The sequence below is a fragment of the Macaca thibetana genome, chromosome 16, assembly GCF_024542745.1.
Source record: "Macaca thibetana thibetana isolate TM-01 chromosome 16, ASM2454274v1, whole genome shotgun sequence".
Lineage (NCBI taxonomy): Eukaryota > Metazoa > Chordata > Mammalia > Primates > Cercopithecidae > Macaca > Macaca thibetana.
In genome coordinates, this window is record NC_065593.1 from 30,582,777 (window position 1) to 30,610,538 (window position 27,762).

Consider the following 27,762-nt stretch of genomic DNA (forward strand, 5'->3'; position numbering starts at 1 on the left):
GCCTCCTCCGTTATTTACCATATCTTTATTTAGGCAACCTTTATTAAGTTCCATTCCAGATTTGCTCCTCGTCACCAGGGCGATCTTATCCCACAATCCCGCCCAAGCCTCCCTTCCCTCTCCACCAGAACACCCTTTCCTTCCCCTTCGCCAGGAAAGATTTGGGCGGCCGACCCAGGTGGTCCCAGGACTCCAGCAGCCTACAGTGGTGGGGCGGGGTGGGGTAGCGGCACGGCAGAGCTTCCCAAGGAAGTTAGGTGACCTCGCCTCGGGATATTCAGAAATGCTAGTCAAGTTCTGGGAGCCTGAACTCTTCCTCCTCCAAGCTGAAATCGGAGAGATACTCTTCCTCCTCTTGGCCACACTGCTTCCAGGGAGAGCAATGGACCTGCAAAATGTGCACCAGTTAGGGTGGCAGGCAGAATGCACAGTAGGGTCATTCATTCCAAAATGTTGCCATTTTTGCTAAACTTTTGATATCCTTTGTTGCATGTTTGATAATTCACCACTCTATTAGGTAGGAGCTGCCAGGGAATAAGTGAGGACTCCAAATTTTCTGTAGGAAGGGTTTTGGGAGGTGGGCAATTCAGTCTGGGAGAGAAGTCTGAACTGTCACCCTGCCTTAACACAGCCATCACCCTAGAAATTACAGCGCCACTCTTCAGAGGTCTACCCTGTGTGCACACATGAAGAGGCTTAGGTTGTTAAAGTCAGCATGTTAAATAATTTCCTGAAATGTGACTATAACTAGAACCCAGCTGACTTCCTCCACAGCCATTATTACCTATTGTATTTCTCATTGTCTGGCACCATCACCAGCATGCGAACTCTAAGAAGGTGCTTCATCTTATGCCAGTGCCTAGCATAGGCACATGGTGCAGATTAATGGTTTTACAATGAAAGGGATTCCAAGACTCGCCTCATTTAGGGGTGGATCTATTATTATAATCAGATTTCTGAAATCAGTGCTAACTTTGTCTCACATTTCACAGGAAGCTAGACTTCTTAAAGCTTGAAGTTTCCTTGATGGGTTTTATTTAAATTGAATTGAAATAATTATTTTACAGGGAAAAACTTCAAAACAAAACACTTTGCAACTCTGGGGTGAAAGTTAAATAAAACACTCTAGCCCCAAATTAAGTTCCCACTGAAATAAAACACTTTTGCTCCTTTAAAAAAAAAATTCCATATGTAGTAAATAATGACTGTTTTCTTTCAGAGATTAATTTAGAAACTTAATCCCTATTTAAGAGCTTTCATATACAGTCATGCGTTGCTTGCCATGTGAGGAGAAACTTGAGAAATATGTCATTAGGGGATTTCACCCTTGTGCTAACATCATAGCATATACTTCCACAAACCTAAGTGGTATAGCCTACAGCACACCTAGGCTATATGGTATGGCCTATGGCTCCTCGGCTATAAACCTGTACCGTATGTTACTATACGGAATACCGAAGGCAATTGTAACACAATGGTAGGTATTTATGTATGTAAAATGGAAAACATACAGTAAAAATACTGTTTAAAAGATAAAAAATGGTATAGCTGTATAGGGATAGCTCCATTATACTGTTATGGAATCACCATCATATATGTGGTTTACTGTTGACTGAAACATCATTTTGCAGCACATGATTGTAATTGATTTACAGAAAGATCTTCAACAAAATGGTCTACCCAAGATATAAGGAGATATTGAGATCTAGGTAATAAGCCATATTTGAAAGGCATTATAGTTTTCGAAAGCTGTAGCACGATCATTCTTAAGGCCAGTTACTTTTTCCCCATATCTCTGGGATCCTGTTTGAAGAAAGTTCTAAAAAGGCCTATGTTCAAGCAGCCTGGCATCCCTAAATCCTGGGGGAAGACTAACCCCTCTCCTGTGTCCACAACTGTAATAACACTCTGACAGTCCTCAGTTCTGCTCTCCAAACTTCAAATAACGGGTCAGAGTCAAAGGTCAAGACTTCAGGAAAAGCCTCAGAAATACTCTGCACTCAAAAGTAGTATCAGTTTCACATTTTTCTAAGAATGAAACAAATTGTCCTCCAAATTATGCTGCTTGTTTTGAATTATGGTTACATTGGCTATGTTAACCCCTGAGTTTTTATCTCCACATACTTGAATTAAACCGTGTAGTTCTTCTTCGCATCTGACATCTATGATGTCTTCACTGGGTCTGTACTCCACAGCTATTTTACCACTTTCTGAAATAAAGTTAGCGAGGATCAATTCAGAATCTTTTTCATTCTAAAACATCCTGCATATAATGGTAGCACCCCATGAACATTCTTTTGGTTTCTAAAAGCAGAAAATAAGAACATTTTCCTGGAAGTTTCCTTATCTCCTCATCTCACACTTCAGTTTTTTCTTTCTTTCCTTTTTTTTTTGGAAGACACGGTCTTACTCTGTCACCCCGGCTGGAGTGCAGTGGCGTTGTCATAGCTCACTGCAGCCTGGAATTCCTGGGATCAAGTGATCCCCCTGGCTCAGCCTCCAGAGTAGCAGGGACTACAGGTACACACCACTGTGCCCGCCTAATTTTTTTTTAGAGACACGGTCTTGCTTTGTTGCCCAGGCTGGTCTCGAACTCCTGGCTTTAAGTGATCCTCCTGCCTTGGCCTCCCAAAATACTGAGATTACAGGTGTGAGTCACCATGCCTGGCCTCACACCTCAGTTTTTAACATATATATGAAATATCAACCATATTTTGTACAAAGGACATTATGATCTTACAGATAGGAACTAAGGAATAACATAAGAAAAAATATGGAAACCAAAATGTTCAATCATAATACGATGAAATGGTAAGGTATCAGGTGGGGGTCAAAGCAAGTTCAAATTTGGAGTAGAGACCACTGGGCCAGTAGACACTTCACATTAGAAGCAAGGGCCAGGTGTCTGCACCCTGAGAACCAAAATTCATTCCACCAGATGCAATGAACAAAGCTTCTGAGAGAGAGAACATTTGAACATTTTATTGGCAGACACAGGCCCACATATTCTTATAGACAATAGAACTACCTTCAAGGCAAACTAGAGCCATAAGGCTTTTGGTCTAAAAAGTTTTCAGTGTGTGCAAGAGATACCTTTGTATACTAGGGAGAGGTAAACAACCCACACACTTCGTTTGGTTCTTAAAGGTTGTTACTCAGACTTGACAGCTGATGATCAAGGAAGTAAGACTTTCACTAGAAGGGCTGTTGTCCAGGTTGGAAAGCTGAGAGCAATCAGGGCCACCTCCTACAAGCAAATAAAGGTCTGTGGTAACTTAATTAGGATCTCTCAGTCTCTTAAGCCTTTAGGGCTGTGAAGCAGAAGAGCAACTCTGTTCAGGGACTCTTTGCCAATCATCAGGCTTCCCTTGGGCACAGCCTGTAACATTCGTGCCACTGTAGAACTCAATAGGGAATACAAGCAATGCCATTCAATAGCATGACCAATTCCAAGGCTCACAGCAAAGCAGCTGATTGTTGTATAAGAATCATACTTGCCCAATGTGTCAGTGCCAGAAATGAAAGCTGAAATTGAATTCTCGATTCAGGAAACAAAATCTAATAAACTCCTCGGCACAGAGTTTATTTATTCAGACAGAAATCAACAATGACAATAACAGTTAATATGTCTGCTTATCTTGTAAGTGTAGTTCTGAGTTTTTACATTTGTCATCTCATTTACTCTTACAATATCCTTCATAAGGCTGACTGAATTACTAACCCCAGTTTGTAGATGAAGAGACTGCAGCTTAGAGCTATTAAGTATTTTCAAATCTCTCTGGCTATAAGACCTAAAATTGCATTAAAAACCTAAGAGACAGAATTAGGACTCAAATCCATGTGTCCAAAACTTATAATCACTATTCTATATGATAGGCAAGCAATTAAAGAAGACCTGGCTTAAACATTTTCTGTGGGAACTGAGGCAAGTCCTTTCACATCTGTAAACTAGGAACAGTATTTGCTGTCGTTTTTTTTTTCCACAAATGTCACACAGAACAAATTTGAGCCTGTTGCTGTGAAATAATTTAGCAAATGAAAGCATACTATAGAGTGCTTTAGATATCAATATTTTTATCCAATTAACTTTTCAAAATGAGTTTATTTGCCCATTGAAACTGAAGTACTTCTAGGACGATCAAGAGAGTCTTACCTAGAACAACAATCAACAGTTTCTGGAATGCGTCTGACAAAGCCTTCTGAATAGCAAGCTTCTGGGCTGTCTTCCTTTTCATAAGGAACGATAACGGTCCTAACTCCAACCAAAACAAATGGATTTAAGATGCCTATCTGAATGATAATTGCTATATGTTTAAAAACTAAAAATGCACCCATGGTTCTTAGCTCATAACCTTTGTGATTAAGGACAGACGGCACAAGGGTATGGTTGAATGGCTCTGTTATAGGTACATCCTGGCAGGGCCCATTTTTACGCCTCCATCTAGTAGGGAAGTTCCTGAAGTACTAGAAGGGAGATAACAGCCAAGAACCTGGCACATGTCTCACATCACTCAGAGATTTCAAATTGATCAGTTAAGGCAACACTCCTACAGACCCTACCCTCCTGTGCATCAAGGGCTGGAATCACTCATCAAAAAAGGTTTGGTTGGCTGGACATGGTGGCCCATGCCTGTAATCCCAGCACTTGGGGAGGCTGAGGCAGGTGGAGGCCAGGAGTTCAAGAACAGCCTGGTCAATGTGGTGAAACTTGAGGCCAGGAGTTCAAGAACAGCCTGGCGAACACGGTGAAACCCTGTCTCTATTAAAAATGCAAAAATTAGCCAGGTGTGGTGGCACACACCTGTAATCCCAGCTACCTGGGAGTCTGAGGCTTGAACCAGGAAGCAGAGGTTGCAGTGAGCTGAGATCAGGCCACTGCACTCCAGCCTGGGTGACAGAGTGAGACTCTGTGTCTCAAAAAAAAAGGGCTAGGTCCGGTGGCTCATGCCTATAATCCCAGCACTTTGGGAGGCCGAGGTGGGCAGATCACTTGAGGTCAGGAGTTTGAGAGCAGCCTGGGCAACATGGTGAAACCCTGTCTCTAATGAAAACACAACAAGAAAATAGCCAGGTGTGGTGGTAGGCACCTGTAACCCCAGCTACTTGGGAGGCTGAGGCAGGAGAAATGCTTGAACCTGGGAGGTGGAGGTTGCAGTGAGCCGAGATCACGCCAGTGCACTTCAGCCTAGGCGACTGAGTGAGGCTCCATGTCAAAAAAGAAAAAACTTTGGTACAGATAATTTGGCTCCTCCCTGGGCATCACCCCCGGGAGCCTACTCCACTCCATTAGCCTACAGCCCTGCCTCTGACTTCAAACCCTAAGCCTGATGGACATGAATACTAAAAAAATACTCAACATTAGTATCAATTGAGTACTCTTTCTAGGTATCTATATTAGACTCTTTTTTGGCTGAAACCCTTTTATGAGTAAAAAAAAAGAACTGAATGTTTACACAAAAGTTTATGTAAATCTTTAGATGATGACCTGACCTGGTAGCTCATGCCTATAACCCCAGCAACTTGGGATCCTGAGGCAAGAGGATCTCTTGAGGCCAGGAGTTGGAGACCAGGTGGGACAACACAGAAAGACCCCATCTCTAAAAATAATAATAATTAGCCAGGTGTGGTGGTGCATGCCTGTAATTCTGGCTACTCAGGAGGCTGAGGCAGGACGATCCCTTGAGCCCAGAAGTTGGAGGTTACAGTGAGCTATGATCATGCTACTGTACTCTAGCCTGGGCAACAGAGCAAGACCCTGCCTCTAAAAAAATAATAAATAGATTTAAAAAAAAACAAAAACTTTAGATGGTTTTGCTGGGATAACCGAGGGCTACAAGAGACACATATTTGAAGAACTATTTTAGCTCGAAGCAAGTTCTTAACCAAAAACTGTAAAAACATTACTTCCTTCTTCCTCCTAAGTTTCTTGGCAGGAAGTCAGCTGTACGATTTTAAATTTAAAGGTTCAATCAGGTATTACCTACAGTAAAACCCTATACTGTAAGACAGAAAAACTCTGCCCAGGACTTCAGTAGCTCAGAGAGGGAAGAGCTTGATATGTATCCGAAAAGATGACTTTCGGAAAGTAAGAAAAAAAGAATGATCCTTTCCACGCCAAATCCCTACCCTCCTCCACTCCCAATGAAAACAGACCTTCTTCCACCTTATCCACAGGCTCCTCCACCAAGCCAACGCCAGGACTCCTGCAATCATAGGATGGCAACATCACCTCTAAAGCACAGAAGAACTTCAGGCTTTGCTTCGGAAGTGGCACCATGCTATCTTCATTTTCTCTTTCTTCAAGGTCAGAAAACTCCTGAAGCTGTAAGGATATTTAATGTAAGGTCCTTCCTAGGATCTTAATGTAGGCTTCAAAATGTTTTGTTATTAAAAGTAAAAACTTGGCCGGGCGTGGTGGTTCATGCCTGTAATCCCAGTACTTTGGGAAGCCGAGGTGGGCAGATCACGAGGTCAAGAGATTGAGAGCATCCTGGCCAACATGGTGAAACCCTGTCTCTACTAAAAATACAAAAATTAGCTGGGCATGGTGGCGGGCGCCTGTAGTCCCAGCTACTCAGGAGGCTGAGGCAGGAGAATCCCTTGTACCCAGGAGGTAGATTTTGCAGTGAGCCGAGATAGCACCACTGCACTCCAGCCTGACGACAGAGTGAGACGCTGTCTCAAAAAAACAAAACAAAACAAAAAACCAAAAAGCAAGCAAACAAACAAAAACAACAACAAAAAAACAACTAAATTCCAGTCATTCAAGCTAACAGTTGAGGTATCCTATGGCTTCAAAATCAAGTTAGATTTGCAAATGAGTTGCTAGATAGAGACAACCATTTTTTATTATATGCCACAAAAACAGTAGAGAAAATTATGGATACCACCATCCAAGTGACTGAGATTATTAATTCTAGGTAGCAGGCCAATTCAGAAATGTCCACTTATCCTCAATGGTAGAGGCCTCTCACATCTCCTCCCTACAATCCAGTTCAATACTTCTGTCTAAAATCTAGGATTTCAATGTTGAAAGGAGAGTGTGGTTAGTGAAAAAAAATCTACAAGGTTTACCTTGATGATCCTTTTGGACCACCCATTGAAACCAAAGTAGTAATTCGCCAGTTCTTGGCATCGGGAACTATTCAGGGCAAGGGCTTGATGTTGAACTGCCTTATGTCTGGTGCCAAGACGAACCTAAAATCATAAGAGATAGACTCATAAATATCACAACCTGCTAGAGATTTTATTATGGATACATCTGAGATTTGTCAATACCAAGTGTGCAAAGAAAAATTGTTTCGGTCTTCCCATTCAGTAGCTCCTGCTTGAGAATATGACCTGAATATAGATAAGATGAACCCACCACCCATCCCCCTCCCCAAGTTACTAAACTCTGTTAAAAGATGAAATACAATCGGGTGCGGTGGCTCACGTCTGTAATCCCAGCACTTTGGGAGGCTGAGGCGGGTGGATCACAAGGTAAGGATATCGAGCCCATCCTGGCTAACATGGTGAAACCCTGTCTCTACTAAAAATACCAAATATTAGCCAGGCATGGTGACATGTGCCTGTAGTCCCAGCTACTCCGGAGGCTGAGGCAGGAGAATGGCTTGAACCTGGGAGGCAGAGCTTGCAGTGAGCCGAGATAGTGCCACTGCACTCTACCCTAAGCGACAGAGTAAGACTCTGTCTCCAAAAAAAAAAAAAAAAAAAAAAAAGAGGAAATACACATACTTCTACAAATTTTACAAGCAACTGAAACAACTAGAGGTTTATATGCATTTATAAGTTTCTTTGAGAATGCAAATATCTACTGTTCTTAAAATATTTTACCCATTTTTGTGGATTTCTTACATCACAAGTTCTTTCCTATATGTCTATTTCATTTTTAACTCTATTATATTCATGAAATGCAAATGATACAAAGTCAAATTTATTTGTATTAGAAATTAATAAGAATTAACAGTAAAGTTAATTCTTTTTTTTTTTTTTTAGACGGAGTCTTGCTCTGTCGCCCAGGCTAGAGTGCAGTGGCCCAATCTCGGCTCACTGCGAGCTCCGCCTCCTGGGTTCACGCCATTCTCCTGCCTCAGCCTCCCGAGTAGCTGGTACTATGGGTGCTCGCCACCACGCCTGGCTAATTTTTTGTATTTTTTAGTAGAGACGGGGTTTCACCATGTTAGCCAGGATGGTCTCGATCTCCTGACCTCGTGATCTGCCTGCCTTCACCTCCCAAAGTGCTGCGATTACAGGCGTGAGCCACCGCGCCTGGCCGAAGTTAATTCTTTATTGATTTGATTATGCACCTTCCTCTATCACTTGTTTACAAGCTCCGTAAGTCCCAGACGAAACCATAGCTTTTTTCACTTCCAGAACCAAGCACAGTTCTTGGCATATAATAGAGGGCAGATGATCTGTCAATTGAATGAATAAAACAATGAGCAAGTAAAAATTGAAATTACTTTCTCCAACTGAAAAGAAGGAGAAATGCCTGTTGGGAAAGAGAAATGAAGACCAATTTTTAAACATTGAGTGCTATTGGCGAGACCGGCCTGTATCATGAGTCACAGTGGAGTCTTTCTGGACAACCAGGAAGCTTCAGAAAAACTCTGAGCCCCTGGGTGGCACAGACAGTTGTCAGCTTGGATAACCTTGCCACAGTTCTTGGCGGCAACCATTTTCCTTCATTTCACAAAAAAACAAAAACAAAAACAAAAACCCACAAAAAACCCTCTTGGCCAGGCGCAGTGGCTCACGCCTGTAATCCTGGCACTTTGGGAGGCTGAGGCGAGCAGATCACTTGAGGTCAGGAGTTCAAGACCAGCCTGGCCAACATGGAGAAATCTTGTCTCTACCAGAAATACAAAAATTAGCTGGGTGTGGTGGTGCATGCCTGTAATCCCAGCTACTCTGGAGGCTGAGGCAGGAGAATCACTTAAACCTGGGAGGCAGAGGCTGCAGTGAGCTGAGATCATGCCATTGCGCTCCAGCCTGGGTGACAGAGCAAGACTCCGTCTCCAAACAAAAGCAAAAACAAAAACCCAAAAAGCAAAAACAAAACCCTCTCAGGTGCCTTAGGCCTTTCCTTGATTTTATTTTAAAACATTATTCTCTTTTCTGTATTTAAAAAGGCAAAAAAACCAGGAACTAAATGTATGAAAATGAAAATGTATGAAAAATGTTCTTTTCTAAAGTAGAAAAGAACACTTAAACTAGATTACAGTGGGGGGTGAGTAGCAACCCAAGGTTTTGGGTTTAGTAAACAAATAAATCTAGTATGAACGCCCTCTCCTCTCACCTAATCTATTGAGTTGTAGAACATATCCTTCATTACTGTCTCAGTGATGGGCTTTATGCTGTGAAATTCTCAAAACCTAAAGCTTATGAAATGGTCTCAATGTCCAAAGAGCACTAAAAACTCATTACTCACAAAATGATACCAAGTAAATGTTTCATAATCTTAGTTGCACCTTTATAATATTTGAGTGGCTATGTGAAATGGTCACAGGTTAGAAACAGACCATAGTTCAAAAGTTAAATAATATCTCACAGGTAATCATTTCAGTCACAGGAAGTGGAACCAGGATTGAAGAGGGTGTTGAACAGGCTAAGAGGGCATTGAACAGGCTAACGAAGTGGGAGTAGTATATCTGGAGTCATTACTGAGCAGAGTTCTCAGATTTGATCAAGGTTAATTCAATGAGGAATGGAATATAGACAGTAATAGGCAGCAAGATTAGTAGGAAACAGTCAGATCAAGTAGCCAATTAGGAATTGAAATGGTCCTTGAAAAGGGAAAGGTGACTGAATTGAGGCATACAATGAGATATCATTCTGTGGCTCTGGGAAGGTAAAATTGGTTGGCATGTTAATATGGAATAGGGTTTCTACAATGCTGCTTAAAGAATGTTCCCATCCTCTCAGAACTGAAGGGAGTTCCAAATAGGCAGTTTGTGAGCCATGGTGAGCATGATGATGATGATGATGATGATGATACAGTTTCCTTTATATAACAGCTGGCAGAAGACTTGGTCACACCCACACATTTTAAATTCACATAAAAGTAAATATATAGGCTGGGCGTGGTGGCTCATGCTTGTAATCTCAGCACTTTGGGAGGCCAAGGTGGGTGAACCACCTAAGTTCAGGAGTTTGAGACCAGCCTGACCAACATGGAGAAACTCCGTCTCTACCAAAAACACAAAATCAGCCAGGCATGGTGGTGCATGCCTGTAATCCCTGCTACTTGGGAGGCTGAGGCGGGAGAATCGCTTGAACCCGGGAGGTGGAGGTTGTGGTGAGCTGAGATCATGTCACTGCACTCCAGCCTGGGCAACAAGGGCAGAATTCCGTCTTAAAAAAAAAAAAAAGTAAATATATAATATATGGCTGGGCGTGGTCGCTCACACCTGTAGTCCCAGCACTTTGGGAGGCTGAGGTGGGCGAATCACTTGAGGTCAGGAATTCAAGACCAGACTCACCAACATGGCGAAACCCCATCTCTACTAAAATACAAAAATTAGCCAGGTGTGGTGGCAGGTGCCTGTAGTCCCAGCTACTCAGGAGGTTGAGGCAGGAGAATCGCTTGAACCCGCAAGGCAGAGGTTGCAGTGAGCCGAGATCATGCCACTGCTCTCCAGCCTAGGTGACAAAATAAGACTTCATCTCAAGAAACAAAAATAAAAAATAAATGTAGCTGGGCATGGTGGCTTGTACCTAGCTACTTAAGAGGCTGAGGCAGGAGGACTGCTTGAGGCCAGGATTTAGAGACCAGCCTGGGCAACACAGGGATACTCTGTCTCTAAAAAAATTAAAAAGTAAATAGAAGCAGAAGTCTTCTGGCGAAGATTTCATTCATTCACTCATTGTTTAGAGATAGGGTTTCACTGTGTGGCCCAGGCAGGAGTGCAGTGATGCAATTATTATGACTCATTGCACCCTCAAACCTCTAGGCTCAAGCGATCCTCCCACCTCAGTCTCCCAAGTAGCTGGGACTACAGGTGCATGCCACCATACCTGGCTGATAATTAATTTTTTATTTTTCTTTCTTTCTTTTCTTTTTTTGAGATGGAGTCTCACTCTGTCACCCGTGCTAGAGTGCAGTGGCACAATCTTGGCTCACTGCAGCCTCCACCTCCTGGGTTCAAGTGATTCTCATGCTTCAGCCTCCTGGGTTCAAGTGATTCTCATGCTTCAGCCTCCCGAGTAGCTGGAACTACAGGCGCATGCCACCATGCCTGGCTAGTTTTTGTATTTTTAGTATAGATGGAGTTTTGCTATGTTGCCCAGGCTGATCTCAAACTGCTGGCCTCAAGTGATCCGCCTGCCTCCCTCTTCCAAAGTGCTGGGATTATAGGCATGAGCCACGGTGCCCAGCCTTATCTTTAATTTTTTTTTTTTTAATAGAGACAGGGTCTCACTTTGCTGCCCAAGCTGAGATTTCTTAAAAAGGGACAGCATAAAATGACATGAGGTTTAGCTCAGCAGGTTTTAGTTCAACCTCAAGTTTCCATAATTCTTTTCAGGAACCTTAAACAAGTCACTCAACCATCTTGAGTTTGAGTTTCTTCATCTAAAAAACCCAGAGAACTGGAAGATTAGTGTGGCAATGCATCTGAAAATATTCCGTAAACCAGAGTGCTAGACAAATGCTAACCTATTATTGAATTCAGCACTTCATCACAGCGGAGCTAGGAATTCCATATTTGGACCCACCTTGACTGGAGATTTCTGAAAAAGCTGCTTCCGGTCGCATGCCTTTTGGGCTCTGCGGGCAGCCCTTGCTGAATAAAACTTAATGACGGCATAGAAACCAGGATGGGCCACTGCAGCATTTGGGAAGACCCGGACTGAATACAGAAGGCCAAACTGGGAAAATGCTGTGAACAGAGAATGCTGTGGGGGTGGTCCCACCCCAAGTAAGTACATGAAATCTCACGCCCAGCAAACAAAACCGCACTTGCCCTCATATTCCCCAAACCCCTCTTCGCGAAGGATGCTATTCAAAACACTTCCCACTTAATCAACAGGTTTTCCTCTTAAATTCCTAAACTTTAAGAAGCACTGGAAGGTAAAACGTGCTGTCGGTGGAGAGATACCTCTCTGGGACTCTTAAAAATCTTTTGGGGGTCGTTTGTTGTCAGTTGGGATCCCTTTTAGAATTAAGAGTCCTTCAGCAGAGGCTGAGGCAGGTAAGGGTCTGAGGCAGGGCTCCGGAACTCCCAGTCAGCGGGTGGGCGGCTTTCTCCATCCCTCCCTCCTTTCTGGCCCCGGCTCACATGCAAAGCCTCGGCCGTAGGTCCGGAGCTCAGTTCCCACACTAGCAAGGTTTTGTCACTCTCGATGGGAACCGCAAAAGGAACCAACTCCGCCATCCTCCCTTCACCGCACCTGCGCGGCTCACCTTCGCCCCAGCAATGCGCCTGCGCAAGGCACGCCCGCGCTTTTTTAAAAAGAGGCGCATGCGAGGGGCGGGGCCGGCTCTCGGATCGCTCCCTCGCCCCTCCTGCCTAGGGCCGGCCTCTGAGTCTGTTCCCCTCCTCCAGCCACAGCCCCAAGATCCCTGAGTTCAGAGCTTCCGTTCAAAGCATGTTTAGCGTTCCAAAATGGGCTGACAGGATGGAAGGGTAGGGACATGTTTATAGCAGCCAGCTTCATCTTCACTCCTGAAGGAGATTAGGGTACTAAGTATTAGCACTACCTACTGAGCTTGTGGGAAATAACCATGAAAGATGCAATCTTTTGACTTAAGAGGTTATTTTGTTTTTGTTTTTGTTTTTTTGAGACGGAGTCTCGCTCTGTCGCCCAGGCTGGAGTGCTGTGGCCGGATCTCAGCTCACTGCAAGCTCTGCCTCTCGGGTTTACGCCATTGTCCTGCCTCAGCCTCCCGAGTAGCTGGGACTACAGGCGCCCAGCACCTCGCCCGGCTAGTGTTTTTTGTATTTTTTAGTAGAGACGGGGTTTCACCGTGTTAACCAGGATGGTCTCGATCTCATGACCTCGTGATCCACCAGCCTCGGCCTCCCAAAGTGCTGGGATTACAGGCGTGAGCCACCGTGCCTGGCCGAAGCTGGTGTTTTTTAAAGGATAATTTGGCAGTCAGGGGGCCAGGGAATGGGAAATGCTGACTGGTTGGGTCAAGGATGAAATCAGAGAGAGTCAGAGCTTGTGTTCTTGTGCTGAGTGAATTCCTGGTTGGGGGGCCACAAGAACAGATGAGCAGGTTTGCCCATCTGAGTGGTGCCAGCTGGTCCGTCAGAATAAAGGGTCTGAAAAATACCTAGAACGCCAATTTTAGGTTTTATAATAGTAATGTTGAAAGGAGTTAGTTAGCTTGCCTTACGGAGAGTGGACACAAAGCAAGGGAAGGTCCCTGGAGAGATCCCGGCCCATAGGGTCAGTGCCTTATCCCCACATAACATAAAAAGCAGCCTGGGAAAAAATTCAAGCTACCAGCACTGATAAGGGAACTAGCATAGGTCATTGTGCCTGGAGACATGCCCACGGCTGCACAGATGGAAAAACCTCTGGCCCATTTGGATAAAAGCTTGCACAAACCTTCAGCTCACTCAGATAAAGGAACGAGGCCTGGCATAGAAATGCCTTTGTCCTTTGTATAGTCAGCGGGCTCCCAGGATGAAGTTGCTTCTCCTTTTGTGGGCATGCGCATAGTGGGCTCCGGTGGGTTCCAGTGGGCACTCTGCTTTCCTTTTTGGACTGTCAGTCCAGCCTCTATGAATCATCACTTCGGCCCCTGATAGGTCTCGGGCCAAGTTAAGAAGCATCTAAGAATCATCATTTCAGCTCCTGACTGGTCCTGGGCCAAGGCTCCTGGCCAAGCTGAGTTCTCCAAGACAGCCGGCGGACTAAGCACATTGCTTCCCCTTTCCAATCCATAAATACCCAGCCTCAGAGGGGACACCCATTCTGGCCCCCACTCTCTGCTGGCAGAGAGCTTTCTTCTTTCGCTTATTAAACTTTTGCTGTAACCCCACCTTTGTGTCCCTGCTCCTTAATCATCTTGGAGGTAGGACAAAGAACTCTGGGAGTTATCTCAGACAACTAGAGACTGTTGTATCTTGGTGCATTGCTGAGACTACAACAACGTTTTGAATAGGAGCAACTGGGGAGGTTAGGAATCTTGTGGCCTCTGGCTACATAATTTCTGAGCCATAATTTCTAATCTTGTGGCTAATTTGTTTGTTTTACAAAGGAGATCTGATTCCCAAGCAGGGACGTGGTTTGTTTCAGGAAAGGACTATTATCTTTGTTTCAAAGTTAAACAGTAAAAATTCATCCCATAGTTAGTGTGGCCTGTGCCCAGGAATGAGCAAGGGCAGCTTGGAGTTAGAAGCAAAATGGAATCAGTTAGGTCAGATTTGTCATAATTTTTATAAAGTCTGTTTCAGTAACACAAGAAGGAAAGCAAGCAGTTCCTACTACTGTTTATTTTAATCCTAGAATGTCAGAGCCAGAAGAGACCCTGCAGGACAAGTCTCTTGTGGTTTCTGAATAATGATCCTCAGACCCATGCTGTGATAAAGTTTTCACCCCTACTCTACAAAATGAGGACAATCTGGAAAATATAATCAGGTTTTTTATAATTTCATAAAATAAGATAGATTCCACTCCATTCTTCTACAAGTATGACCTCCCTATAATGTTGATACTAAAAATTGTTTTATGACAAGGTGCTAATAGAGGATAGTTGCTTTAATGCTCTTATTTGGACATTAAAATTAAAAATTAGAAATCTCAGCCGGGCCTGGTGGCTCACATCCATAATCCCAGCACTTTGGTAGGCCAAGGCAGGTGGATCACTTGAGGTCAGGAGTTCAAGACCAGCTTGGCCAACATGGTGAAACCCTGTCTCTCCTAAAAATACAAAATAGCTGGGCACGGTGGCTCATGCCTGTAATTCCAGCACTTTGGGAGGCTGAGGTGGGTGGATCACCTGAGGTCAAGAGTTCAAGACCAGCCTGGCCAACATGGTGAAACCCTGTCTCTACTAAAAGTACAAAAATTAGCCCGGTATGGTGGTGGGTGCCTGTAATCCCAGCTACTGGGGAGGTTGAGGCAGGATAATTGCTTGAACCCAGGAGGCAGAGGTTACAGTGAGTGGAGATCATGCCACTGCACTCCAGCCTGGGTGACAGAGTGAGACTTCGTCTCAAAAAAAAAAAAATTGGCTGGGTGTGGTAGCGCACACTTGTAGTCCCAGCTACTTGGGAGGCTGAAGCAGGAGAATTGCTCGAGCCCAGGAGTTGGAGGTTGCAGTGAGCCAAGATCCTGCCATTGCATTCCAGCCTGGGCTATGCAGTGAGACTCTGTCTCAAAAAAAAAAAAAAAAAAAAAAAATTAGAAATCTCAGGTTTAATTATTTTTTACATTTTATCACCTGTGAAATACAAAAGTCTGGGAACCACTGAATAGTCAAATCTCTCCTTTTATAGTAGAAACAGTTAAGGCTCAGTGGTAGAGAAATAAGTGGTCCAAGATAAAACCCCAGTTTGGTCAGACACTACTGATGGTAGCTATGTGTAGGACATTCCTTCAACTGTCCCTTTTCTGACTTTGCTTTTTCTTTAAGCATGTTCTACTCCACATCAGCACCCTCCAGGCAAACCAGATCCTGTCCAGAGAAGACTTTTTAAATTGTCTAGATCCTAGCCTATTCTCCCAAAGCACCCCAAAATTATTGGCGTCTGCCACTATTTCTCCATCCCATCACTACTTTCTCCACATCAATACCATACCCTTAGCCCCACCCATTGCCTACTTCTGAGCTTTCTCTTTTACTTCAAAAATTATTCTTTGGAGGAATTACTTGGACGCTGATACTGTTTCAAAGCAACAATTACGAATTTTATTATACATTTAATTATCTATTGTAATGTTTGTGGATGTTTCTGCGTCTCCACCTAGATTATGAACACCTAAAGAGCAACAGTTGTGTTTTGTCTTCCTTCTAGTACCTAGTACACTCCCACTGTCTCAGGTACTCACATATACATAGAATAATGAAAAAATGGATGCCTTCTTTGCAGAGTGAGTGCTTCAATAAATATAGAGATTTCTTTATTGTGGTCCTCAGTTTACAAATGACAGACAGGAACCAGGAGACTGGGTCCAGATGGGAGTAAGGAGGAAGCCAAGAAAATAATTTATTCTTGGGGCTCTGGTCAGTTTTAGTTGTAAATGGGAAGGGAAGAAAATAACATGAAGTTGAGGCATAGGAAGAAGAAATGAAGAATTCCTGAGTAAGGACAGGAGGCTTGGAATGACTCCATAGTGCACCCGCACCCTGTTTCATCCCAGTCGGCATCCTGTCAGCCAGTAGGAGAGTGGCCGGCCTGAACAGTGCAACCTCCATTCTACCCTGTGGAGAAAAAAGACATGGTTCTTGCCTCACGCTCAGTGACTCCTCCACACACATGACCCAGTTCTTGGTGAGTCTCGCATGTGGAGCAATGCCCAGAATCCCCTTCATTGTTATCCTTCTGGTCTGTCCTCCACTGTCCCCTCTGACGAATCCTGTAAAACTCTCTCATCTCTGGTGTTTGCCTGCTTCCCTGGATCAATATTTCCACATTTGAAAATCCTCATCTCTCCCTGAAGGGGTGAGTACTGTTTCACAGGGCTGAGACTTACTTATTACAAAAAAAAAAAAAAAAAAAAAGTCTCAGGTGCACCCATTCCTTCTCCCTCCAGAAAGGGTCGGCATAATCATTGCTATCAATTCTTTTCTGTGGTGTTTTGAGTATGCAAGGGATTTGACTCCTTCCACAGTCGCCTATAGAGGTGGCCATTTGTGTTACTTATATATCTAGTTTGAAGCTCAGAAAAGGTGACTATCTGAATGTCCACCGTTGGTGAGCTCCCAGCTTTGTGGGTGTCTGCCTAGCTGATGAGCGCCACATTTTTTTTGTTGTTGTTGTCGTTTTTTGTTTTTTGTTTGTTTGTTTGTTTTTAGACGGATTCTTGCTCTGCCGCCCAGGCTGGAGTGCAGTGGTGCGATCTCGGCTCACTGCAACCTCTGGCTCCCAGGTTCAAGCGATTCTCCTACCTCAGCCTCCCAAGTAGCTTGCCTTAAGGAGCATGGACACAAAGCAAGGGAAGGGTCCCCAGAGAGATCCCGGCCCACAGGGTGAGTGCCTCATCCCCATATAACATAAAAAGCAGCCTGGGACAGGCGCCCACCACCACGCCTAGCTAATTTTTGTATTTTTTAGTAGAGACAAGGTTTCACCATATTGGCCAGGCTGGTCTCGAACTCTTGACTTTGTGATCCACCCACCTCAGCCTCCCAAAGTGCTAGGATTACAGGAGTGAGCCACCGTGCCCGGCCACCACATTTTTTTTTTTTTTTTTTTTTTTAAACAAGAATCTCACTGTGCCGCCCAGGCTGGAGTGCAGTGGTGTGATCTTGGCTCACTGCAGCCTCAATCTCTCAGGTTCCAGCGATTCTTCTGCCTCAGCCTCCCGAGTAGCTGGGACTACAGGTACACGCCACCATGACCAGCTAATTTTTTGTATTTTTAATAGAGACGGGGTTTCACCATGTTGGCCAGGCTGGTCTCAAACTCCTGACCTCAAGTAATCCACCCGCCTTAGCTTCCCAAAGTGTTGAGATTACAGGTGTGACCCACCACGCCCGGTCAGCATTTTTAAATTAAAAAAAAAAAAAAAAAAGTCAATTATGGCCATAGGGCCCCCGCAGCAGCCGTAATTGTATTGCTTAACTCCTCCCATCCCTACAGTTGATTGGACCAAGGGGGCACAGTGGTGCAAGTGGAACCAATCAGATTCTGTATCCCAGGAAATTGGACTGGGGCTGAGCCTAGCCAGTCCCTATGGTTGCTTAGGACTTCAGCTCATTAACTTTGCAGCACCCTTTGTCCTTTAGATTGTGGAGCAGAGAAAGTCTGCAGAGAGAGTTGTGAAGCAAATGCACCAAGAGAAGCTGAAACCTGCCATGGAAAGCTTGCTGACAATTTCCAGCCCTGGTTCCATGGTCTTTCTGGGGCCCAGCTGAAGCCCTTGAGTGGGCTCAGTGAGACATCTGGTCCTCTCAGAATAGATTTTCCCCAGCTAGCTCAAGTTGTTTTCTGTTACCGCAACCAGAAGAGTTTTGTTCAATACAATATCATGGAAGAACCAGATCCCAGGTCTTCTAACTCAGAGTTCCAAGCCCAACGCCATCCCACATCTTTCTAGACACTGCAAGGGCGTGCCCGTGAGTCCTTGTCTACCGCCCTTTTCTCTGTCATGCCCTCCTTCGTGGGGCTCTGCCCGCTGAGTCCCACGGTGTCCTCCTCACCAGTTGTTCATCCCCCGTGCTCCGGACACAATCCTTTTTGCACAGTGGATGCCTGCGAGAAGGTTGGGATTGAGCAGATCTGAAAGGAAGGAAGAGAAAACCTGTGAGGGCACAGAAGACAGTCCCTAAGATGGAGGCAGACACCAGCCCTCCCTAGACAGGCTTATGCCACCTCGAGGTTTCCAGCTGAGGCAAAGGCTCTCTCCCAGGGGCCCATTTAGACATCCCTACAATGGCTGCTGGAGGTTGGAGGTGAAAGGGGGTGTGGGCAGAAGGGGCAAGAGGCCTAAGATTTGGGCCCGTTCACTACTATTCTTCCTAACCAGAGTAGATGGTGGTTCACTCAAAGTTTGTGGGAGGTTTCTAGGGAGAGGAAATGCCAAAACACCACAGAGGTATGTCCCACCTAGTGAGCGGGGGTCTTCAGGTGAGGAGCCCAGGGGCATCAGTCAGTGTGCGAAGGCAGCGGTGAGGGGCAGAGTCATGGGCCCTGTCGAGCCTCCTGGATCAGCTCTGAGCTAGGGAATTTGCACTTGGCCTTTGGTCAGATCGTTAGCTGAAGATGGTACTCTGGAATGGTTAAGAGCCTGTCAGGTCTGGCATTCAATGCTGGTTCTCTTTTTGAGCCTCACTTTGCTGTTTTGTAAAGTGGGGATCATAAATGGTTTCTACTGCATGAAAGTTGGATGAAATAAGCTAAGTATGTAAAGTGCTTAGTGTATAATATTCTCTCAATAAACATTGGCTGCTGCAACTGTTCTACTACTACCAGCTGTATACAGAGCCTTTCTGCATCCTATTCAGGGACTCTATAGAATCTCCTAACTGGATGGGCATTAGGGACACTACTCCAGCCCTCTGCTCAGTAAAGGGATTCCCTGATTTTTTGAACCATATCTCTGGGGCCATTCCCAGGCTGTGGGTGGAAAGAAAAGTCTGTGAGCAGAGCCTGGTTTCCACTCTCATCTCTCCCACCCTGGGGCCCTGGCCAGACCTTGACAGTCCACCTGGCAAAGGTTTTCCGAGTGACTCCTATAATCGTTGCACCAGTAGTGGCCGTTGATCTGGAAGAGGCCATAGTCAAAGCTTCCATCTGCGTTTTCATTTATCTTTGATATGTTGAATTTGCTTTCCACAAAAGCCAGGCACAGCCCTTAGAGTAGGGAGAAGGTCAGGATTTAGAGGGGACCAAGCTGAGTGAGAAGGGAGATGGAGGAGAAAGGGAGGCAAGGAATCAGACAAAAGGAACAAGGCCTGGGAGGCAAGATAGGACTAGAGGGCTGGAAACCTCCATTGACTTGCCCTCTCATCCTTTGGTCCATCCACCCACTGATAAGTACAACCATTCATCTGTCCATCTATTCATGTGTCTTGCACTTAGCACCTACTGTGTGCCAGGAACTGTGCAAAGCCCAGTGATGGACATTTCAATTGGGTCAAACACAGATGCTGCCTTCAAGGGGCCTATATTAAAAGCATAAAAATATGTACCTAAGGCTGGGCACAGTGGCTCACGCCTGTAATCCCAGCACTTTGGGAGGCTAAGGTGGGCGGATCACGAAGTCAGAGATCGAGACCGTCCTGGCTAACATGGTGACACCCCGTCTCTACTAAAAATACAAAAAATTAGCTGGGTATGGTGGTGGGCGCCTGTAGTCCCAGCTACTAGGGAGGATAAGCCAGGAGAACAGCGTGAACCCAGGAGGCGGAGCTTGCAGTGAGCTGAGATTGTGCCACTGCACTCCAGCCTAGGTGACAGAGTGAGACTCCGTCTCAAAAAGAAAAAAAGTACCTAAAAAACCCACAAAGCAAGATAAAAGGACAAGTGTTGCAAGACAGGTGCACACAAATCCTAGGCAAAAGGGAGATATCCCTTCCATGCAGGAGGATAAAGCGTTTGTACTAGTTGTCCCCTCTGCTTGGAGTGTTCTTCCCCCAGACATTTGGGTGACCAGGTCCTTCACTTAATTCGGTGCTGCTCAATGTCACCTTCTCAGAGAGGCCTTCCCTGACTTCCCCATCTAAACAGTGTCACCATCGCTCCCCCTGCTTTATTCTTCTTCATAGCATTGATCACTACCAGGCAGTACTTTATGAGTTTGTTGCTGCTCTCTTCCCCTAGGATGTGAACACTACAAGGGAAGGGAATTTGTTTATCTCTACATCCCCAGCATCTAAAACAGTTCTTCGTACGTAATAAGTGCTTGGATAATAACGTGGATGAATACGGCGTATTGGAAAAAGCTTTTTGAAGGGGGCTGCTTTTTGAACTTGGCTTTGAAAGATGAACAGGAGAGAAAGAAGCTGGCCATGTAGGACATGACGGGGAGAGAAGGAGAAATGACAGGGGAGGGGCCGATGGCACTCACAGTCACTCAGGGAGTAACCCTCAAACCCATCCAAGTCCTCCAGCTGCAGCACCTGGGCCAAGTCACAGCGACTGATGAGGCTGGCCTGATTTAGGGCAAGAAAGCTGCTGACCAAGTAGATGAATAGCACCTTTGTCATCCTTGGAGGGGAGGAGGTGCAGCTGAGGGCTGACGATTCTTAGGGTCTTGCAGACTTTCTGCTGATCTTCTCTGAGAGCCTGGGGAATCTGGAGAGGGCAGCCAGATTTCCTTACTCACTCACTGCTCCAACCTGTTTCCTATCTCTTTTCTCTCATTTACTATTTTATAGATTTTTTTAATCATGGAAAATTAAACAGTTACAAAAGGAGAGAGAATAGTATCATGAACCTCCATATACCAACTTCTGAGCTTCAACATTAAAAAACCAAGGCCGATCTTTCTTTGTTGTTGTTTGTTTTTCAGTTTTTTATTTTTTAGAGATGGGGGTCTCACTATGTTGACCAGGCTGGTCTTGAACTCCTGGCCTCAAGTGATCCTCCCATCTCAGCCTCCCAAAGTGCTGGGATTATAGGTGTGAGCCACCACACCTGGCCAATCTCATTTCATCAATAGGTCCTCTTATATGGGCACCCAGCTATGGGTAGTATTTGGGTATTGGGATGGTGAGTGAGGTTGGCAAAGGAGATTACTGAAGACTATCTTCACCGCATATGTGTGTGTGTATCTGAGGATGTGCTTTTAGAAGGAGGGCCAGGATACTGGGTGCTCATCTCCCCACAACCCCACTCCCTAAGACACATGACACATGATTTTTCCCAGGGGCCATACCCTGCCTGGTACAATTCTTGGTGGGCTGGCTGTAGACATAACCTTCACTTTCACATTGTGTGTGTGTGTGTGGAACAGCAAGGGCCCTAGATTCACACTGCCTGCTTTCAAATCTTGGGCTGTTATGTGATTTTTGGCAACATACTCAACCTTTCTGGGCCTCATTTGTAAAATGAAGATATGCTAATATCTACCTAAAAGGGTTGTTTTGATGATTAAATGAAATAATGCCCAGATCTTGGTTCACATTCCACACAAAAGGGAACCGGGACTCCAGGAAATATGGCTGATTCCCAGGCTGGAGCAGGAAAGGGTTATGAGATATCTGGATTATCTTGCTGTACCAGAAATTTAAAAAGTGCTAAAAATATGGATTGGGGCATGTCAGATTGACACAAGAGCTAGCTCAAAGGGGCACCGATTGGCCAGATCTGGAACTATATGTTTTGGTAACGGCATTATTGAGATATAATTCACGTATCAAACAATTAATTCAGTTAAAGTGTACAATTCAGTGGTTTTCAGTATATTTGCAGAGTTGTACAACTACTATCTCACTTGATTTTAGAATATTTTCATCAATCCAAAACAAAACCCTGTACCCATTTAGCAGTCACTGCCCATCCCCCTCCCCCAACCTCTGGCAACCACTAATCTACTCTCTGTCTCTATGGATTTGCCTCTTCTGGACATTTCATACACATGGAGTTACATAAAATATGGCATTTTGTATCTGGCTTCTTTCACTTAGCATAATGTTTTCAAGGTTCATTCAGGTTGGAGCACATAATGATACTTCATTCCTTTCTATGGTTGAATAATATTCCATTGTATGAATAGACCATACTTTGTCTATCCATTCATTAGTTGATGAACATTTGGGTTGTTTCTGGTTTTGGCTATCATGAATAATGCTGCTGTGAACATTCACATACTAGTTTTTGTGTGGGTATACATTTTTATTTCTTTGGAGTAGAGTTGCTGGGTCATGGGGTAACCCTAGGCTTAAGCTTATCAGACCTACCAGATTTCCAAAGTGGCTGCACCATTTTGCATTCCCATCAGCAGTGTATAAAGATTCCAATTTCTCTACATCCTCACCAACACCTATTATCTGTCTACAAAAGGTTTCCTCATGGATATGAACTGGTATCACCCTGTTGTTTTAATTTCCGTTTCCCAGATGGCTATGGATGTTGATAATCTTTTTTTTTTTTTTTTTTTTTTTGAGACGGAGTCTTGCTCAGTCGCCCAGGCTGGAGTGTGGTGGCGCGATCTCTGCTCACTGCAAGCTCCGCCTTCCGGGTTCACACCATTCTCCTGCCTCAGCCTCCCGAGTAGCTGGGACTACGGCTCCCGTCACCATGCCCGGCTAATTTTTTTGTATTTTCAGTATAGACGGGGTTTCACCGTGTTAGCCAGGGTGGTCTTGATCTCCTGACCTCGTGATCTGCCCGTTTCGGCCTCCCAAAGTGCTGGGATTACAGGCGTGCGTGAGCCACCGCGCCCAGCCGAACATCTTTTTATGTGCTTATCGGCCATTGTATATCTTTGGGAAAATGTCTGTTCAGAACCTTTGCCCAGTTTCAAATTGAGTTGTCTTTTTATTACTGAGTGGGAAGAGTTCTTTATATATTCTGGATACTAGATCAGCATCAGATATATGGCAGATATTTTTTCCCATTCTGTGGGTTGCCTTTCACTTTCTTGGTGGTATTTTTTGAAGCCCTAAAGTTCTTAATTTTGAAGATGTGCAATGTATCTATTTTTCCTTTTGTTGCATGTGCTTTTGGTGTCATATCTAAGAAATCATTGCATAATGGTTTCCAAGGTAATCTGGGACAATTAGACCATCAAAATAAATGACAGTAACAGATTATACATTAATATAATTAATGTATCCATGAGCCCATAATAATAATAAATTGACAAAAAGATACATAGTGTGGAGCTGAAGCAGAGACCCTCTTCCTGACAATAAAAGGCCAACCGATAAATGTGGAGGAAGTCATGGAGTTGAAAAATAATCACCATTTTGCAACCATCATAGATTGGTTTGAGAAAGAATCATCATTGCATGCTAAATCTGAGGTTGTGGGAAGACTGCTGAATAACTGGATATATTATCCATGATCTTATAGGGTCTCCCCACAGATTGCTTATTAGTTGCACAGAAAGAAAAAACAAAACAGATACAGTGGAGGATAACCAGACAGTATTTTGAACTTGCAATCAAAATGAACATCTCCAATGAGGGACAGAGGGACATTGTGTGCCTCCAGGTGTGATTCCCAAGGAGGACACACCACTTATGCAGTATTCCATCCAGGGATGCATAGCCTGTATCTAATCCTGAGGAAACATCGAAGCCAAACTCACTGAAAATCTGTAAGATAACTGGCCTGTATTCTTCAAAATGGCCAATGCCATGGAAACTGAAAGACTGGCCAGGCATGGTGGCTCAAGCCTGTAATCCAAGCACTTTGGGGGGCTGAGGTGAGAGGATTGCTTAGGCCAGGAGTTTGAGACCAACCTGGGAAACAGCAAGACCTCATCTCTACACTACAAAGAAGCAATACTTCCAATAAATCTGAAAACCTGCGACTATTTCTGTCACTGGTCTGGTGTGTTTTTCCCCTTAAACTAGGTATATGTTGGTGAGGGGGCAGAAGCCTGAGTTCTTCCATCCCCCGCCTTCCAGTGTCAGGCGGCTTCTGCTTGGACAAGATGGCTATCCTGGTGGGCTTGTTTCTTCTCTGGTCTTGTTATAGGAGGCAGAAAGAAATTACTGGCCGGCGCGGTGGCTCAAGCCTGTAATCCCAGCACTTTGGGAGGCCGAGACGAGTGGATCACGAGGTCAGGAGATCAAGACCATCCTGGCTAACCCGGTGAAATCCCGTCTCTACTAAAAAATACAAAAAACTAGCCGGGCGAGGTGGCAGGAGAATGGCGTGAACCCGGGAGGCGGAGCTTGCAGTGAGCTGAGATCCGGCCACTGCGCTCCAGCCCGGGCGACAGAGTGAGACTCAGTCTCAAAAAAAAAAAAAAAAAAAAAAAAAAAAAAAGAAATTACTTAGGTAGACAGGGTAAAGTGAATCCCCAGCAGAAAACTTTCCTTTTAACAAAAAGCAGCTCAAAGATAGCTCCCTTTCTAACCTCACGCAGCTCAAGGAAATAACTTTTCTTCTCACAACAAGCAGCCTGAAAGAGCAAACAGTAAAACAGGTAAGACAGCTCAGGCACAGAAGGATCCGGGAAGTCTCCTGGGTAATCACCAAACTTCACACTTATACAATGGGCACCAGTAAAATAGCGGGCCTTACTAACCACATTCCTTTCTCTGTAGGTGCGCTAAGATAGGGAAGCTAAAAGCAGAATCGAGGGGTATGCCTACAGCTGCAAGATGTATGGGAACAGACACAGAAACTCTTCCTCCCAGATAAGCAAGACAAAGAGACACAGACTAAAAGTTGGCCTATGTGCTCGGGAATGGGGTGAGAGCCTATTAAAAACTCTGCTCTATACAGGTAGCACACCTGGTCCCAACTGAACCATCAGGCCATAGGAGGATAAGACATCCCCTCCTCACAAACGCCTCCTCACTAGCCCATTTAGAAAACCCTGACATTTCCACTACCACCTGGCAACCTGCTCGGGACCTCTGTCTAGGACAGCTGTTCTTTCCTTTTGCCTATTAAACTCCTGCTCCAAACTCACTCTGTGTGCGTGTGTGTCTGTGTCCTTAAACGTGAGACCATGAACCGTGGTATTTACCCCAGACAACAAGGCTGCTTCTGTCTCTTGTTCTAAGACTCATTCCACACCAGCCTGAGCTTGGGGCCATTTTTTTGCTTCTCCCACCTTCCTACCCCCAGAGCTGACAGATTTAGTGAATTTTTTTTTTTTTTTTTTTTGAGACCAAGTCTTTCTCTGTCGCCCAGGCTGGAGTGCAGTGGCCGGATCTCAGCTCACTGCAAGCTCAGCCTCCTGGGTTCACGCCATTCTCCTGCCTCAGCCTCCCGAGTAGCTGGGACTACAGGCGCCCGCCACCTCTCCCGGCTAGTTTTTTTTTTTTTTTTTTTTTTGTATTTTTTAGTAGAGACGGCGTTTCACTGTGTTAGCCAGGATGGTCTCGATCTCCTGACCTCGTGATCCGCCCGTCTCGGCCTCCCAAAGTGCTGGGATTACAGGCTTGAGCCACCGCGCCCAGCCAGCGAATAAAATTTACAAGATGCCCTGTTAAATTAGAATTCCAGGCAAACAACAGCCTACTCCACACTGACTCAGGAGGGTCCCTCAGAGATAGACGTCACTGAGCCTCGGGAAGCAGGAAGCTCCATCCCTGCCCATTCAGCCCCTCTCAGGGTCCCCTCAAGGAAGACAGTGGTTCCAGAAGGTATGTTCCCACCCCTTCCACAGCTTACCTCTCTCCCATCCCTCTCTGACTTCAGGTTCCAGCTGGCCCGGGGATTTCTGGGAGGACCTGTAGAAAAAGGCCGTCTACAGTAGGAGCCTCTTCTTCCTCACCACGTATGCTTCAGCCCTGCCCAACTAACAGCTCTCCATGTTCTAAAGAAGGAGGGAGTGCTGGGCCATCCCAGCCTTCTGGAACTCCAGTTCTGTGACGTCATCCATCTCCTGGAAATACACTGGTTTTAACCAGGCAAATTGGCCAAGCGTCAGGCAGAATTAGCAGCTGGGCCTGGGAGGACAGGTGACATCTGTGAGGAAAATGGCCAGGTGGGACAGGGTGGAGAGCACTGGCTGTTTCCTTCCTTTTTGGGAACAGCACCACCTTTGGGGGAGCTCCTTCCCTCATGGGGTTTTAGTGAGGGCTGCCAGTCCTAGGGCCCTGCCCTCCAACATTCCCCAATAAGCATAGGAATGCTTGTGTGCCAGTCACTGTATTTGTAAACGGAAGCGGTGGACCTGCTCAGCTTCCAATAGAAAGCCCGTGTGTGCAGGGCCAGAGGACACAGCCCATCTAAGGCGCTAAGCCTCCATAAAGAGGGAGTGGAATCTGGACAGGATTCCAGCCCCAGGGTACACCCTTTCTGGGACCCAAACACACCCTTCCCCTTCCTTCAATTCTGAGACTCAGTAAATGTCTCTACTTGCAGAGCAAGTTTGAGTTGGGTTTCTGTCACTTGCAGCCAAAAGAGCCAGTCACAGTCGGCATCGGGTCAACCATCTGTGAAATGGTGACCTGACACCCTGTCCCTTCCCTGTGAAGGCCACAACATCCCAACACCATTAGTCACCGACGAAGTCCAGGAGAAATTTCTACCAACTGTAGCAAAAGAGACGCAAGGGAGAAAACATTTTGTTACTGACAGTGCACTCTTCCCTCTGAAACAGGGAGGCAGGATCTGACAGAAAAAAAGGACAAGTGGCGGCTGGGCGCGGTGGCTCACGCCTGTAATCCCAGCACTTTGGGAGGCCAAGGCGGGCAGATCACGAGGTCAGGAGATCGAGACCATCCTGACTAACACGGTGAAACCCCGTCTCTACTAAAAAAAAAAAAAAAAAAAAAAAAAAAAAAAAAAATATTAGTTGGGCGTGGTGGTGGTTGCCTGTAGTCCCAGCTATGCGGGAGGCTGAGGTGGGAGAATGGCGTGAACCCAGGAGGCGGAGCTTGCAGTGAGCAGAGATCGCGCCACTGCACTCCAGCCTGGGCAACAGAGCAAGACTCCGTCTCAAAAAAAAAAAAAAATAAAAAAAAAAAAAATAAAAAGACAAGGGGCTTCTAAGTGGGCAGTGTTGGCCCGTGCCCCTCCAGACTTCTCTTCCCAGCAGGGCAGCAGTGCATGGCACCCTGGGGTAGGAGGCCTGCGGGGGCAGAGGGGAGGCTGAACATGCTGGGGGCACCACTGTATGAGAAACCATTTGTGGCGAAAAATCTACATGGGCCTCAGATGACCTGAATGAATTCGTCTCTGTAGAGTGAGAGTCCTGGGCAGGAGGAAAGGTTTCCATAGCCCAGGACCACATACTTGGAAATTTGGTCTCTGAAAGTTAAGATCTGAGAGAGGATGGTCTTTGTGGCATTCAAAGGGGGTCCAGAGGGACCCTCCACCTCCAGCCCCCTAGCTGTGGCAAACATGAACCCTGAGTAGATTCCCACCCGTTCAAACAACTGGAAAACCCAGGCTGGGGCCCATGAGTCAAGTCAGCTCAGGGCAAGAGGACAGATGGACACCATAGGCCATCTCTCTCAATATTTGCAAGTTATAAATTAAACTAACAGACTGTTAAAGTATT

At 45.3% G+C, this 27,762-nt stretch overlaps 2 protein-coding genes across 2 annotated transcripts; both read right to left on the reverse strand.

Annotated features, from left to right (window-relative positions):
- Positions 1 to 24: 24 nt before the first annotated feature.
- Positions 25 to 12,423, reverse strand: RDM1 (RAD52 motif containing 1). Its single transcript, XM_050762502.1, has 7 exons — positions 12,282 to 12,423; positions 11,719 to 11,898; positions 7,075 to 7,197; positions 6,154 to 6,322; positions 4,154 to 4,252; positions 2,125 to 2,210; positions 25 to 388 (listed from the first exon to the last, which is right to left on the reverse strand). The coding sequence occupies exons 1-7, from the start codon at positions 12,375 to 12,377 to the stop codon at positions 287 to 289; spliced, it is 855 nt and encodes a 284-aa protein (XP_050618459.1). The 5' UTR covers positions 12,378 to 12,423; the 3' UTR covers positions 25 to 286.
- A 3,619-nt stretch (positions 12,424 to 16,042) lies between these two features.
- On the reverse strand, positions 16,043 to 26,072 carry LYZL6 (lysozyme like 6). Its single transcript, XM_050763351.1, has 5 exons — positions 25,926 to 26,072; positions 20,692 to 20,918; positions 19,317 to 19,475; positions 18,323 to 18,401; positions 16,043 to 16,381 (listed from the first exon to the last, which is right to left on the reverse strand). The coding sequence occupies exons 2-5, from the start codon at positions 20,828 to 20,830 to the stop codon at positions 16,312 to 16,314; spliced, it is 447 nt and encodes a 148-aa protein (XP_050619308.1). The 5' UTR covers positions 20,831 to 20,918; positions 25,926 to 26,072; the 3' UTR covers positions 16,043 to 16,311.
- Between the last annotated feature and the right edge of the window lie 1,690 nt (positions 26,073 to 27,762).